Genomic DNA, 13,390 nt, shown 5'->3' with positions numbered 1-13,390 from the left:
TGATTTATAGAAAGATGCAATAACCGTCAATAATAAACCTAAAAAAACATTATGAAATCAAATAGAAATTGATTTCAAAAGATAAGCGAAATTCAAATCTAAGAGCATGTGGGACAATATTTCTATTTGAAATGGTTTTAGTAGATTTACTTTCTTTATTTATATATATATTTTTAAGAGAATCACTTAGGCGGTGTTTGTTTTTTTGGTTTTTTATTGAATACAATTTGTTTTCAGAATTTAGTTGGTTTGTTTTTCTACTTTTTCATGACTTATTATGAACTTTTTATTATATAGAAAAAAACCAAAATATGTAACTTTTTCTAAATAGAAAAAATAAAATATTAGGTTTTTTTATTTTTTAATACTTAATAAAAATAAAATACTATAAAAACAAACAACTTAATATTTAACACTATTAAGTATTAAGGTTCTATTTAGAATTAAATAAAAAAACAAACACCACTTTAGTGATCTTCCAATAATCAATACAAATCATTTGAATTTTTCAAAAGTGATTTAAAAATTTTATCAAACACCTGGTTGTTTTTTAAAGATATATTTCATACTAAAATGTTTTTCAAAAGCATTTCCAAATGGATTAAACTATCGGAAAAAACAAGTTTTTTTTTTTTTTCAAGTAACATTGTCAAATGTTTATTTTTTATTTCTTCTAGTGATAAAAGGGCAAGATTACAAAGAAAGAATAGGAAAAAAAAAAATGGGTTCCCTCAACCTCTGCTGCCACAGGGCTTTGCCCAATGCCAGACTACTACCGTGTTCTTCTGCAATCAACAACATTATCACAATCAAACCCCACCTTCTGTCTTCTTCATCTTCTTCTTCTATATTTAATCATCACCGCCATTTCTGTAACAGCCCAACAGCTGTTGCTTCGACAGCCAAACAACTCACAAGCCCAGAACTTGTTGCCTTGGAGTACGCCGACCTCAACCTCAACTACGACAATGTTTCTCAGGTATACTCTCAGAAACCCCAACCCTAACCCTATCATTCTTCTTATTCTTAGAGTCTCTGTAATTGAACGCATAGTCTTTGTAGTTATTGTCAAGGCCTCTTTGGTTAATATGAATATATCGGGGGCAATAATGTTGATAGAAATGATCGAATGGGCTGTCATCATTGTTATTGTGGGTCGTGTTTGGTTGGCGGCAAAGAATGCGTAAGAGGGAAGAAAGATGCTGAAATTTTCTTGGCAACGGGAGGGTTTTATTTCTGGAAGTAAAATTCCTTTTGAGCTTTCCTTTTGCCGCTTATGTTTCAAATGATTTGCTGGGATGATGGAAATTACCAGGGAAAGGGAAAAAAAAAAAGAAGGGTAGTTGGTTTTCGTAGACTATGAGAAGGAAAACAGAAAGTAATGAAAATTATTTAAATATTTGTAAATTGTTAAATTCTTTATTGTCTGTATAAGGTAGAAGGGAATTTGGAGAAAGGATGAGGGAAAAATTTAAACTAAATTTTTTTACTTTTCTTAAATCTTTTCTTGCTTTTCATTTCAGCTCCTCTCCCTGTACTCTTCCGTATTCAAATGGAATGTAAAAGTCTGGTTGATTGATTACTGATTAAAATTGTAATGTTACAGGAGGTAGGTCATGTTCGAATTCGGCAGCACGTCAACCCTTTTGCTCCTTCTTTCTCAGTATGCATCATTCACTTCCAACTCCATGTTCATGTGCAGAAATTTTATATTTGTGTTTGACATTCTGTTTTTCTTTAAAAAGAAAAATCTTCAATTTGTATTAGGAGATTTGCTCACTTCCAAAGTAATTACTGATTTGATAGATCCCTGCACCAGTGCCTAATTGGAATCAAGTCTTTAAAGATTCCACACTGCCACTCATGGTTGATATTGGAAGCGGTACTAGCTCACTCCTTGTGATATGCACTGTTTTTGAATTATAAGCTTTTTCCAGTTGTTGATTATGTTTGAATGCTAATGCATTTTTAGTTCATTATTATGTATAATAATAACGAACACATTTGGGTCATATTTGGTTTTTTGTTGGACCGATATTTCTAAAATTATTGTCTGATAAAAAAAAAAAGAACTCTGACATTATTCCTATTTATTGGTAATATGCCACTATTATGGGAGGAACATGGTCATATCTAAACTTGTGTTTCTTAATTTCTCGAAGAACACATCTTTTGTTTCTCTTTATTGTGGGGTAGTTTCTTACAAGATATTTAATCCTTTACAGTCCAGAAATTGTTGCTATGCTTGGACTTTTGAAAAATATCATGCATGATGATGCACAAAGTAGTAGAAAGGTCGGATCACTTGATGTTTGATGATGTAGAATATGTTATGTTTTGAAGAGTAGTATGCCATGGAGTTCCCATAAATTGCCTAAACATCTCTCCAATACCTTCTAGACATTGAAACCTGTAGGAACATAATTGGACATGTTTTCTATTCTTCTGCTAGTTTGTGGCTGTAGGTACTATTTGCTTAGTCCTTCTCATAGTTTTCTGATGATTTTTATAACGGATGCTACCATATCTTGAGTTGGTGTTTTTTGTGCGACAATCATTTGAATAGAAATAAACCATGCAAATAACATAATTAATAAGAATGTTTCAAAAGTTTATTTATTCATAGGTAATTATATGGGTATTATAATACTCGATTTAAGATAGACATGTTCTTTAAGAGATTATTAAACCATTAATCTTTTCTTATGAAGGAAGTTTAATTAGTCTTCTCGACATCAAGTTGTTCAATGTTTACATCACCCAGGATTTTTTACTACACCTCAATTACTGCTGCAGTATGCCTGTTCACCTTATGATGCTTTATTACAAAAAGTACCAATGTTTATCCTTGAGTCTGACTACAATGTAATCCCTGCTCCATTTCACTTGTTTAATATTCAGGACTTGCTTACCATGTAACTCCTCATGTTTGATGCATTTGATGTACTCAATTTTAACTCCAACCAATAATAGTTTGTTTATTTATTTTTTTATTATTCCCTTTTTTAATGTATCTAACATCTTGCACTTACTTTCTTTTGTGTAAGAATGGTTTTCTTCAAGTACTTTGTTATAAATACCATGTCCTTTGTCGAAGGCAAAGATGATACCATAGAAGAAGGGATAATTATTGTCATATTTATTCTACTTACAGCTCCTTAGGCTCCAAAGGTGCTAACTCATTGCATTTATAACAAGGGATGGTAATGGAGCAGGGGCTTTTAGGTACCCATCTGCTCCGTCCCTAGTTGGATGACTTAGGAAAATAATAAATGAGTTAAGGGATTTTTTTTTACCCATATCAGGTTCAGAGTAGGTTTGGGTATTGCCTGGCCCTATCCCACCTTGCACTATCTCATTTAGATATATAATTTTTTTTTTAAAAAAAAAGTTTTTTTTTATTTTGTTATTTTTAACACATAAAAAATAAAAATTAAATAAATTATTATATTTTATAATAGTTATTTATTTATAAATTATATTTATTTTAAAATAATTAAAATAAAAAATTTTGAAAATTTTGAAACAGAAAAAAAAACTAAATAGGGTGGAATGGGGCGGGTATGGGAATTTACCATACCTGTCCCACCCCATTTAATTTTTATTTTGGGATAGGGATGGAATTGTTTAAATAACCAATGCGGGGTCAAGATGGGGTGTCTTGTCTCGAACCCACCCTATTGCCATCCTTATTTCTAACTTGTGAATTAACCAATTTGAGGTAATCAAAAGTCACTAGAAAGAAACCTGCCTATGATGTTTACTATTAACCTCTTTTTATCATGAGGAGGTTGATGTTAGAAATCAATTCTAACTCTTTGCTCATTGCATCCTTAAGGTGAGAGTTGGGTAGATTCCTCATTTTGATGTTTTCGAAGAGCTCTCTTGCACAAAAAGAATATTGGGAATGGTTAGAAGATGTGTTGAGTTGTAGGGTTTTTAAAGATATGTTGGAGTATGTTAGAATCAAATACTTATCTTTCTCTTCTAATTCAAGAAGACTTGCAAAACAAATAGGGCTTGGAGATTACAATTTTGGTAAGGACTAAACTGGCCATAATGAAGCAGAAGTCCAACTTCAAGTTATGTTCTATATACTATGATACTCTAACTCTTCAGCTTCACTATAGTCCAACTTCAAGTTATGTTCTATATACTATGATACTTTGACTCTTCAACTTCACTATTTTAAATTTCTTTTTAACGAGGATAATGGAGAAGAGATGGTTTATGTATGTGCATGTGTGGGTTTGTTATTTTTTGCTTTCAATTATTTCTATTTTTATTATGTCATATCAAGTACTATTCAAAATCCTTTTCAGCTGAGTTTGAGTATCCTATAATTTGAGATACATAGGATTAGACACCTAGCCACACAACTATACCAAACTCATGCAAGATAGACTATGTACTAAGTACCCTCTCTATTCTTGTAAAACATTATCATATCCAAATTATTATTTGCTTAGGCATCAGAGAGATTTTTTTTTTTTTTTCCTTTTTACAGGTCTGCCATTGCTTGGATTGAAAGACTACGTTAAATGTTTAGTTCCAAGAGCATCCTTGATCAATTAGGATCTTCATGCTTTGTCATTAAAACCTTTTTATGGATATTGGCTACAAACCCCATTCATACTTCATTGTGAAAAAATTCCATTTCTTTTTTAAACTTATTCCATATTTCTAGTCATCACTATATGGGTTATTTTATGATCAAGTTGTGCTTAATTTTTGGAAAATACCTAGGATGGACAATGGGATAAACCTCTCTTTCTAGCAAGTTGTCAGTATTTGTTCTTAGCTTACCTATAAAGGCTTTAGGATGTTTCTTTACACCACTAAAGAAATGATGTAAAGAAGACCTAAAGCCAAAGTGTATAATCCATGTGGATTTGTATGCAGGATTTGACAACATACCTTGATGTAGGACAACCCTAAGATGGTTGCCTACACTCAAAGTAGGTGGCAAGGGTTTTTATTTTTAGGGTGTAAGGAGAGGAACAAGGAATAAAGTTTATGACAGAGAAAAAAAAAATAGAGAGAAAGAAGGAACAACGAAGAAAATATGGAAACCTTAGAGTCTCACTAAAGCCTTATAGGAGTCTCACCAAGGCCTTATAGGAGTCTCACCTAGAAGAAAATCAATGGAATCTCACCATTGAGGGTTGCAACAATTGTAATGAAAAAACATAATATTATTAATGTCAATCAATTCATTCCTTTGATTTATATCAATTAGCCTTATTTATAAGTTTCTCTAAGAAATCCCAAGTCTACTACGATTCTAATAACCTATTGCGACTCTAATTCTTATTATAACATCCAAAGTTTACTAAGATTTTAATAACATATCATGACTTTAATTCTAATTATCTTATAACCTAGTTAGTTAATCTTAAGTTGACTCTAACAAATACTAATCCTATTTTAATTACCAACTAATACTAATTCTAATTTAATTCCAACAAATATTAATCCTAATTTAATTCCAAGTAATACTAATCCTAATTTAATTGGAACTAATACAAATTCTCTTTCTTGATATATATATCCTAGAGATTCATCCTCATCAATTCCCCCCTATTTGAAAAAAAAACTCAACCTTAAGTTTTAGTGATTTTTCGACGTTCAATTGAAATCTTGAGCAATGCCTTCCATCATTTCTTTCTTCGTCTACTCTTTACCATGATAAGACAAGACATGAAGATCTCTTGAATTTGTTCAATTTCATGCAAGACAATTACCAAACTTCAAAAAACTTTCCAATGTTGTAAAACAAGTTGATAGTTCTTGAAATAATTATACGTCATCAACAAGCTTGTGGAAAGTTGCTTCCTACACACTTATTGTAAATTGTCTTATGGAAGAATAAGATTATTGAATTCCCTATATTCAAAAGAAATTTCAACTCAAAAAGAGGGGTTGGGGGATTCCTAATAGATGTTACTTGTGTAAGGAAAAAGAAGAAACCAGTGACCATATTCTCATCCATTGTTCGAAAGCTCGTTTGTTGTGGCAGTTGATCTTTGCACTTTTTGACATTCAATTGGTGTTGAGTTTTTCAGTTAGAGAGGTCCGTCTAAGTTGACATGGGTCCTTTGTGGGTAAAAAGAGGAAGAAGGCTTGGAAAGTTGCTCCGTTGTGTATGTTTTGGGCTTTATGGTGGGAGAAAAATAGGAGGGCCTTTGACAACTTTGAAAGCAAGGATCAAACAATTAAAAATTCTTTTTTGTATCTATTTTGGGATTGGGTTAAATTGTACATTGAAGGCAGATCTTTATCATTGTTAGACTTTGTGGATTGGGACTCACAATAGGGTGCAATAGCGGGTTTTTGTGTCTTCGCGCCTTTTTGTCCTTTTCTCTTTGTATGCGACATGTATACTTTCTATCTTTTACTACAATTCTTATTTACCTATCAAAAAAAAGAAAGAAATTTCAACAGATTCTTCATGTTTGCCACCATTCATGATAATGTTTTGCCTTAGGAAGTCAAGCATTGGTTCTTCTAAAGCTTCTACAACTTCTTTGAGCTCTTCTATTGGTTAATCTAAGATCAATTCCATCACCTCTTGCATTCTAGATATATCATTGATGATTTCTTCCTCCTTAGTAGTAACTTCGACTTGCTTTTTAATAGGAATATTTGATGGATCTTCTAATTTCAAGGGTGCTAATTTTTCCTCTGGTTGCTTAAGTGGTGGAATTTTCTTCATTGGATGGAGGATCTTCTTACGCTAATTGCGCACAAGTGTGTAAGTGTTCTCATATCCTTCATGTTGGACCCTTTCATAAAAAAAGCCACGGTCTTCCAAGCATAATATGGGCAACTTTCATCGACAAAACATCACACTATGCTGATAACTCAAAATTATTACTGAAATTAAATATCACTAGACAACGAGAATTCACCAAATAGATGTCATTTACCCATGCTATTTGATAGGGATTTGGATGGTCTTCTGTCCTTAGAATAAGCTTCTCAACAAACTCCTCTGAAGCTAGATTGGAACAACTACCTCCATCAATAATCAAAGTACATAGTCTCCCTTGGTAAGCAACACGAGCTTGAAAGATGTTAGTACGTCACCAATCCTCCTCTTCCTTTAACCTTGGTATGTTCACCAATGATTGCATAAAAAAGTTGTAGCCTTCAACCATGTTTGCATACTTTGCTCCACTCAATTGCATATGCCTTCATGCTAAGAACTTTTGCTCTGATACCAAAATTGATGTAGGACAACCCTAGGATGGTTGCCTACACTCAAGTAGGTGGGCAAGGGTTTTTATCTTTAGGTTGCAAGGAGAGGAACAAGGAATAAAGTTTATGGTAAAGAAAAATAAAATTAAAAAAAAAAAAAATAGAGAGAAAGAAGAAATGATGAAGAAAAGACGGAAACCTTAGAGCCTCACTAAGGCCTTCTACGAGTCTCACCTAGAAGAAAACCAATGGAGTCTCACCATTGAGGGTTACAACAATTGCAATGAAAAAAAACATAATATTATTAATATCAATCAATTCATTCCTTTGATTTACATCGACTAGCCTTATTTATAGGCTTCTCTGAAAAATCCAAAGTTTACTACGATTCTAATAACCTATTATGACTCTAATTCTTATTTGAACACCCAAAGTTTACTAAGATTCTAATAACCTATTATGACTCTAATTATAATTATTTTATAATCTAATTAACTAATCCTAATTTCACTCTAACAAATATTAATCCTACTTTAATTCCTACTAATACTAATTCTAATTTAATTCCAACTAATATTAATCCTAATTTAATTCCAAGTAATACTAATCCTACTTTAATTGTAACTAATACAAATGCCCTTTCTTGATGTATATCTTAGAGATTCATCCTCATCATACCTCTAAGGAGAGGTGTGTTTGATGACCTACAATTATCAAAGGAGGATGTAGAAGAGACAATATTTGGTTGTCTCCTTGCATGTGATTTTGCATGTTTGTTCCATTGGGTAGAATCTTTGGTGCTATTCAATTTAGATGTTTAAATTTGCAAATAAAATGATTTGAGACCACTTATTCTACTTTACTATCCTTGTCCTATCCAATATTTATGTTTGGATTAACAAGATTATCTACTCTTCATATCTCAAGAATCATGCATCCATGTTTCAGATCCATTATGTCTATGCATCCTATCTATTTTCTCACTCCATCTCGAACTTCTCTTCCTCGAATGACTGAAATGTTAGAGACTGGTAAACCACACACTGTGATGAATCACAGACGATATCTAATTATACCTTGTGAGAGCATGATGAACCTCATGGGCATGCAACCTAGCAAACTTGTGATGTTGATTGATGATGCATATATTTCTATGATATCTCCCATGTAGTTAGTCTTTTTTTCAGTTATTTATCCTTGGTGGCAACGTGGTGTCAAAATCACTTTAGCATATGATTTGGAAAGCATCAAGAATATGTTGGCTAGAAAGGGAAGATATTTGTGTCAAGACTCTCCTAGATGCAGAAAAGTATTGGAATCATTTTGTAGATTTGGCCCCAAGTATGTAATCTTCTTACTATACACTGAAATAATAAAGCTTACTGCTACATGAAGTGCATTACCCTGTAGGAAGATCCACTCACATCAATGAAAAACCATCCTAGCTCTTCTCAGCAGAGATCCTATTTGAAGAAAGTGAAACTCGTAAAACTAGACTAGGTGCCTTTATCAAGATAATGGCTCTGGAATGATTGATGAATCTCATAGTGGAGATAAATGGTAGTTCGAGAATTCCAGTATGTCTGTCCCTGTACTTATTGTTGCCTTCACTTGGAGCCATCATATCAATTCAATTATGAATTTAGAGGATGAGGCAAAGAAGCTCCTATCAAGCATGCTAGAAATTTATATGGACTATCCTGAAATAAAACAGACTAGAAACTTAAATCAAATTAAATTTTGTATTAATGTAAATAAAATGATGTGACTCCCTGCAATTATACCTTTTTCTTTTTCTGCTATATCTTTGCAAAGAACAAAAAGTAAAAATCCGTTGATTCAATTGCCTTAGTTTGATTCAAGGGTGGCCAGTGGCCAGTAGTCTTCTCAAATCACAAGTTTAATCAAAGGCTAATAAAGGTTTGATCTCAAATAAATGATAGTGATTTCCTTGATTAGTTCAAAAAATAAAGTGGCTTTGATTTGATTTGATTTGTGATTTGATTTTCTTTTACAAGCTTGTTGAAGAGCTCTTGAAATTTTTTGGAGCTCGAGTGCTTGCTTTTCTTTTGTCTGAAAGGAGCACCTGTTCAAGGAATGGCCCCCTGAATTTCAATTAAAGGAATTTGTTCCTTGATTTTCAAAATTTGCTCCTTAATTTAGGAATATGGAGATCATTATATTTTTATCTGTCCTTTTTGGTATTAAATATTTAGTTTTAGTAATTTAATCATGAAAATTAAATACTTTTAAAATTTAAGTTGGGAGACTTTATCTTCTTGGTGATAGTGCCTTTCAGCTAATCACACGTGTCATTTATGGACACCCACAATTTTGATGAGTTATGCTGCAGCTGTCAAGTGTCAAGTGTATTGAACCTGCATGCTGTCCAACTTGAGTTTGTTTGAGTTGGCATTTAAGAAATCAAAGAGAATTTTGAATTTGTGGATTTGTGAACAAGTTAGTGGTAATTTATATCCCATGAAATTTTGGTCTTTGCAAGAATGATTGAGACCAAATTAAATTTTGTTTTTCCCTTGAGATCAAATGGGACTATAGTAACCTCTTTTGGTTTGATGGGGAGAAGTCAGATAGATAGAATGGCAGAGCAGTGAATAATTTTGGTTGCATATCCTCTCAAGCATGTTATATATGCCAAGATAAATTGGCATGAAGATCCCTGAACCCCACCCCCAAATAATAGGACTTAATGGAATACCTTTTATTGTGAAATTAGGGTTTGATCTGCAATATGTTGTAAGTACTTGTTCTTGCATGAACCAGGATGCTGTTGCTTTGTAGTAAATCTATGGCATGTGATGATGTTCACTTAACTCTAGCCTTATTCTTTCTTATCAAAAGGGAGAAATCTGTCTTTTCTTTTAATCTTCTTGTCACATATCATTAATTTTCGTTATTATTCTTGAGAAAGAAGAAGAGGAATGTTTTTTAAATTTTTATTAACTCTAACAAAATTCCCAGGTAGCGGCAGATTTCTCATGTGGCTTGCAAAAAGAAATCCTGATTCACAAAATTATTTGGGATTGGAAATAAGGCAGAAAGTACAGAACACACTCCTTGGATTACTTGCAACACTCTTGAGAATTCTTCTGATTGAGTTAATATTGTAATCACTTGGTTTTTTATTTGCCTCAGAACTTCAAGGCATGATGCGTTTGATGTGGTAATATTGTTTCCCCTGCAGTTGGCCAAGCGTGCTGAATTCTGGGTGAAAGAGCTGTCTCTTCATAACATGTAAGGTTCCAAAAATTGTTTCACTCAAGGCAGAGAACGAGACCAAAAATATTTTGTATTGGCCATTTTAATGATGTTTTGTTTGAATCCAGACATTTCATGTTTGCAAATGCCACCATTTCTTTCAAAGAATTAGTATCCACTTACCCAGGGCCCCTGATGTTGGTTTCAATACTGGTGAGTTAGAGCAGTCTATAAAGCAGGTTTTCATTTATATGTTATGTTTCTGTTCCCATGTTATTTAATAACTAGGTTAAATTGTAGTGGGTCTGTGTTTAAAAAGGTCTTGGCTCATATTCATATGCAGTGTCCAGATCCTCATTTCAAGAAGAGGCATCATAAGAGAAGAGTTGTCCAGAAGCCTTTAGTAGATTCTATCGTGAAGAATTTGATGCCTGGAGGACAGGTACTTCTTTAAATCATATAATGAGCAGTTTTGCATTAAAAGATTTACTCAAGTAAAATTCTCTTAGATCACATCAACTTTGTAAAATTTTAAACAGGGAGTATGTTTACTAATTGGGAATTTCATGTGAACATACTCTGTTGTTTTAGTCATGGAATTGGCTTATAGAGAAGTGCATGTTACTTTTGAAGTCATGTTGCAGCAATATTTTCTACTGAAATGGCATGCAATATAAAACATATTTAATATTTCTGAAAACAAGAAGGAAGTACCTGGAATGTCTCATTGAAATATGAAACAAGGTCATTAATTTCATATGATATAATGTTTAAATACTAAGAGGTTATATGATATAATTTGCTGGCAAATGTGAAAATTTTCATTGCATTAGTTTACCACAAGATAGAGAAAATTCAAAAGGGGGTCTGCATAAATTTCTCTTAATTTTTGAGTGATCTCTACTACCCACTAAAAAAAAAGGAGCTATGCATAAATTAATCTCAAAATTATGAAAAATAATGCCAGGTCGCACATAAATCTCTTAATTTTTGAGTGACCACCACCCAGAAAAAACAGTAGCTATGCATAAATTAATCTCGAAATTATGAAAATAATGCCAGTTAGCTTCACAATGGAAACAAAACTAACGTTGGCCACAATTGACCCAATCCCTCGAGTAATTAGATTTTTTTTTTTTTTTTTGGATAGGCAATAGAGCAATATAGATTAAAGAGCCAAAAAGGCTACATCAAGTACACAGGAAGTATACATGTGCACTCCAAAGTTTATTTTTAAATTAGAAAAATTTAAATCCCAAAATACCCTGTTTTCTTTTTTGGGGAACTGCTGCTCAATTCCAGACCTCATGAGACACATTTCCAAACAATGGCATGGCGCATGTGTTAGTTCACGTTTTGCTTGTTTTAGTTCAATTCTCTTATCAGATTACAGTTCACCTCATTCCCTTGTGATTATATAAATTATGGTAGGTGTACATGATCAGTTACTTCTGTAACTCCTTGTCCTAATAAGCTGGTCTATGGAGTAGATGGAGTTGAAATGGTGTTTGCAGATACATTTAACATAAAAGAGTCAGGGACTTGGAGTTGAGGAACATGTTGGGACTTGCAGAACTTGGCATGGAGTCTCTTGCTTTGGTAGCTCCTTCTTGTTCAGTCAGTCTTTGACATTAAATCCAGAGTGGCATGTCCAGCCTTTCCCTTTCATAATTGAATAATCTTAACATTTCCAATGCAAAGTAGCAGGGCTAGATGAGTCCTACACAGTCTAGAAATGATCATTGTGATGCCTTGCATTTATGGTTATGAAACAGGATATTCAACATTAGATTCCTTAATGTGAAGAGCTGGAAGATTTCTTTTTGCTTGTACCAGCATTTATTTACCTTAAAGTCGAGAAACATTGGAATAAGAGCCCCTCTCTCTGTGGGGAGATGATAAAAAATATATTCATGTTTATGCTAAAAAACTGTGTAGCATTCGTCTTTCTCAACTCTCTTTTGTCCTGTCACTTGAAAGTGTGATTTGTGAATCTTCTGTTAAATGTGGAAGTCCTACACTGAAATTGACCATGTGACCATGAACCAATAAATTTCCTCTTCCTCTGCTACACTCTTCTGGAAGCAACTACATTTTGCTGCAGATGGTAGGAACATTTCTTTCTGATGATCTGTCTAATAGAAAACCCTCACCAGCATCGATGCTTTTGTTCTTTGATACATAGTAGGTGTTCATTATGTGGTTCATGGTTGAACAGGTGTTTATACAGTCAGACGTTCTTGAAGTGGCAGTTGACATGAGGGATCGCTTTGATGCAGAGTCGGATTTGCTTCAACACATTGATGCCATTGATCCCAGTATGCAATGTGACGAAGAAGGATGGTTGGCGAAGAACCCAATGGGGATACGGACCGAAAGAGAGATTCATGCAGAATTTGAAGGTGCAAAAATCTATAGGAGGCTCTACCAGAAGCTGATATGAGATTCTTCCCAAGAATTTTGTTAGCTCCTTAGCCCACTTGAGTTTTAGACGTGCAATGCTGTAACTCAAAATTTTGATCTGTCTCTTGGCCTTTCAGTATCTCTTTGGCCGCTATGTTTAATTCCGGGAAAGTCTCGTATCTAATTTTATTATGAAAATAAAAAGAAAATCAAATATAATTAAAATTAGTCATTTTAAATTATTTAATATATGATAAAGGAAAATAAATTAAATAAGTTTGAAGAAATATATAAAAATAATTAATTTATTTTTTGCCAAGCATTTTCACACAAATGTTACCAAACAGAAACAAACAAAATGGCAAATTTGAAAATGTATAGTGGATGTGGGACACTCACATTTATATTAGAAACTTGCCTTGAATTTGTTAGGTGGGTTTGGTTGGAGTAGGTTTGTCTCGTCCCAATCTCATTTCAATTATTTATGTATCAAGCATACAAGTGGAACAAGTATAGAAATTTCTGTCTCACTCATTCTATTGAAATTTTTTTAATTATTATTTATTAG

General features: G+C 33.1%; 1 protein-coding gene across 1 annotated transcript; it reads left to right on the top strand.

The window, feature by feature from the left end:
• Positions 1-721: 721 nt before the first annotated feature.
• On the top strand, positions 722-12,986 carry LOC117931659 (tRNA (guanine-N(7)-)-methyltransferase). The gene is made up of 8 exons (XM_034852658.1): positions 722-979; positions 1,607-1,663; positions 1,807-1,882; positions 10,183-10,262; positions 10,406-10,455; positions 10,548-10,632; positions 10,763-10,861; positions 12,638-12,986. Exons 1-8 carry the CDS (start codon positions 722-724, stop codon positions 12,860-12,862), a joined length of 930 nt encoding a protein of 309 aa, XP_034708549.1. The 3' UTR covers positions 12,863-12,986.
• The last annotated feature ends 404 nt before the right edge of the window (positions 12,987-13,390 follow it).

Source organism: Vitis riparia, chromosome 15, assembly GCF_004353265.1.
Source record: "Vitis riparia cultivar Riparia Gloire de Montpellier isolate 1030 chromosome 15, EGFV_Vit.rip_1.0, whole genome shotgun sequence".
NCBI lineage: Eukaryota > Viridiplantae > Streptophyta > Magnoliopsida > Vitales > Vitaceae > Vitis > Vitis riparia.
Note: the sequence above shows the minus strand (reverse complement) of the source record. Positions and strands in the feature narration are given on the sequence as shown.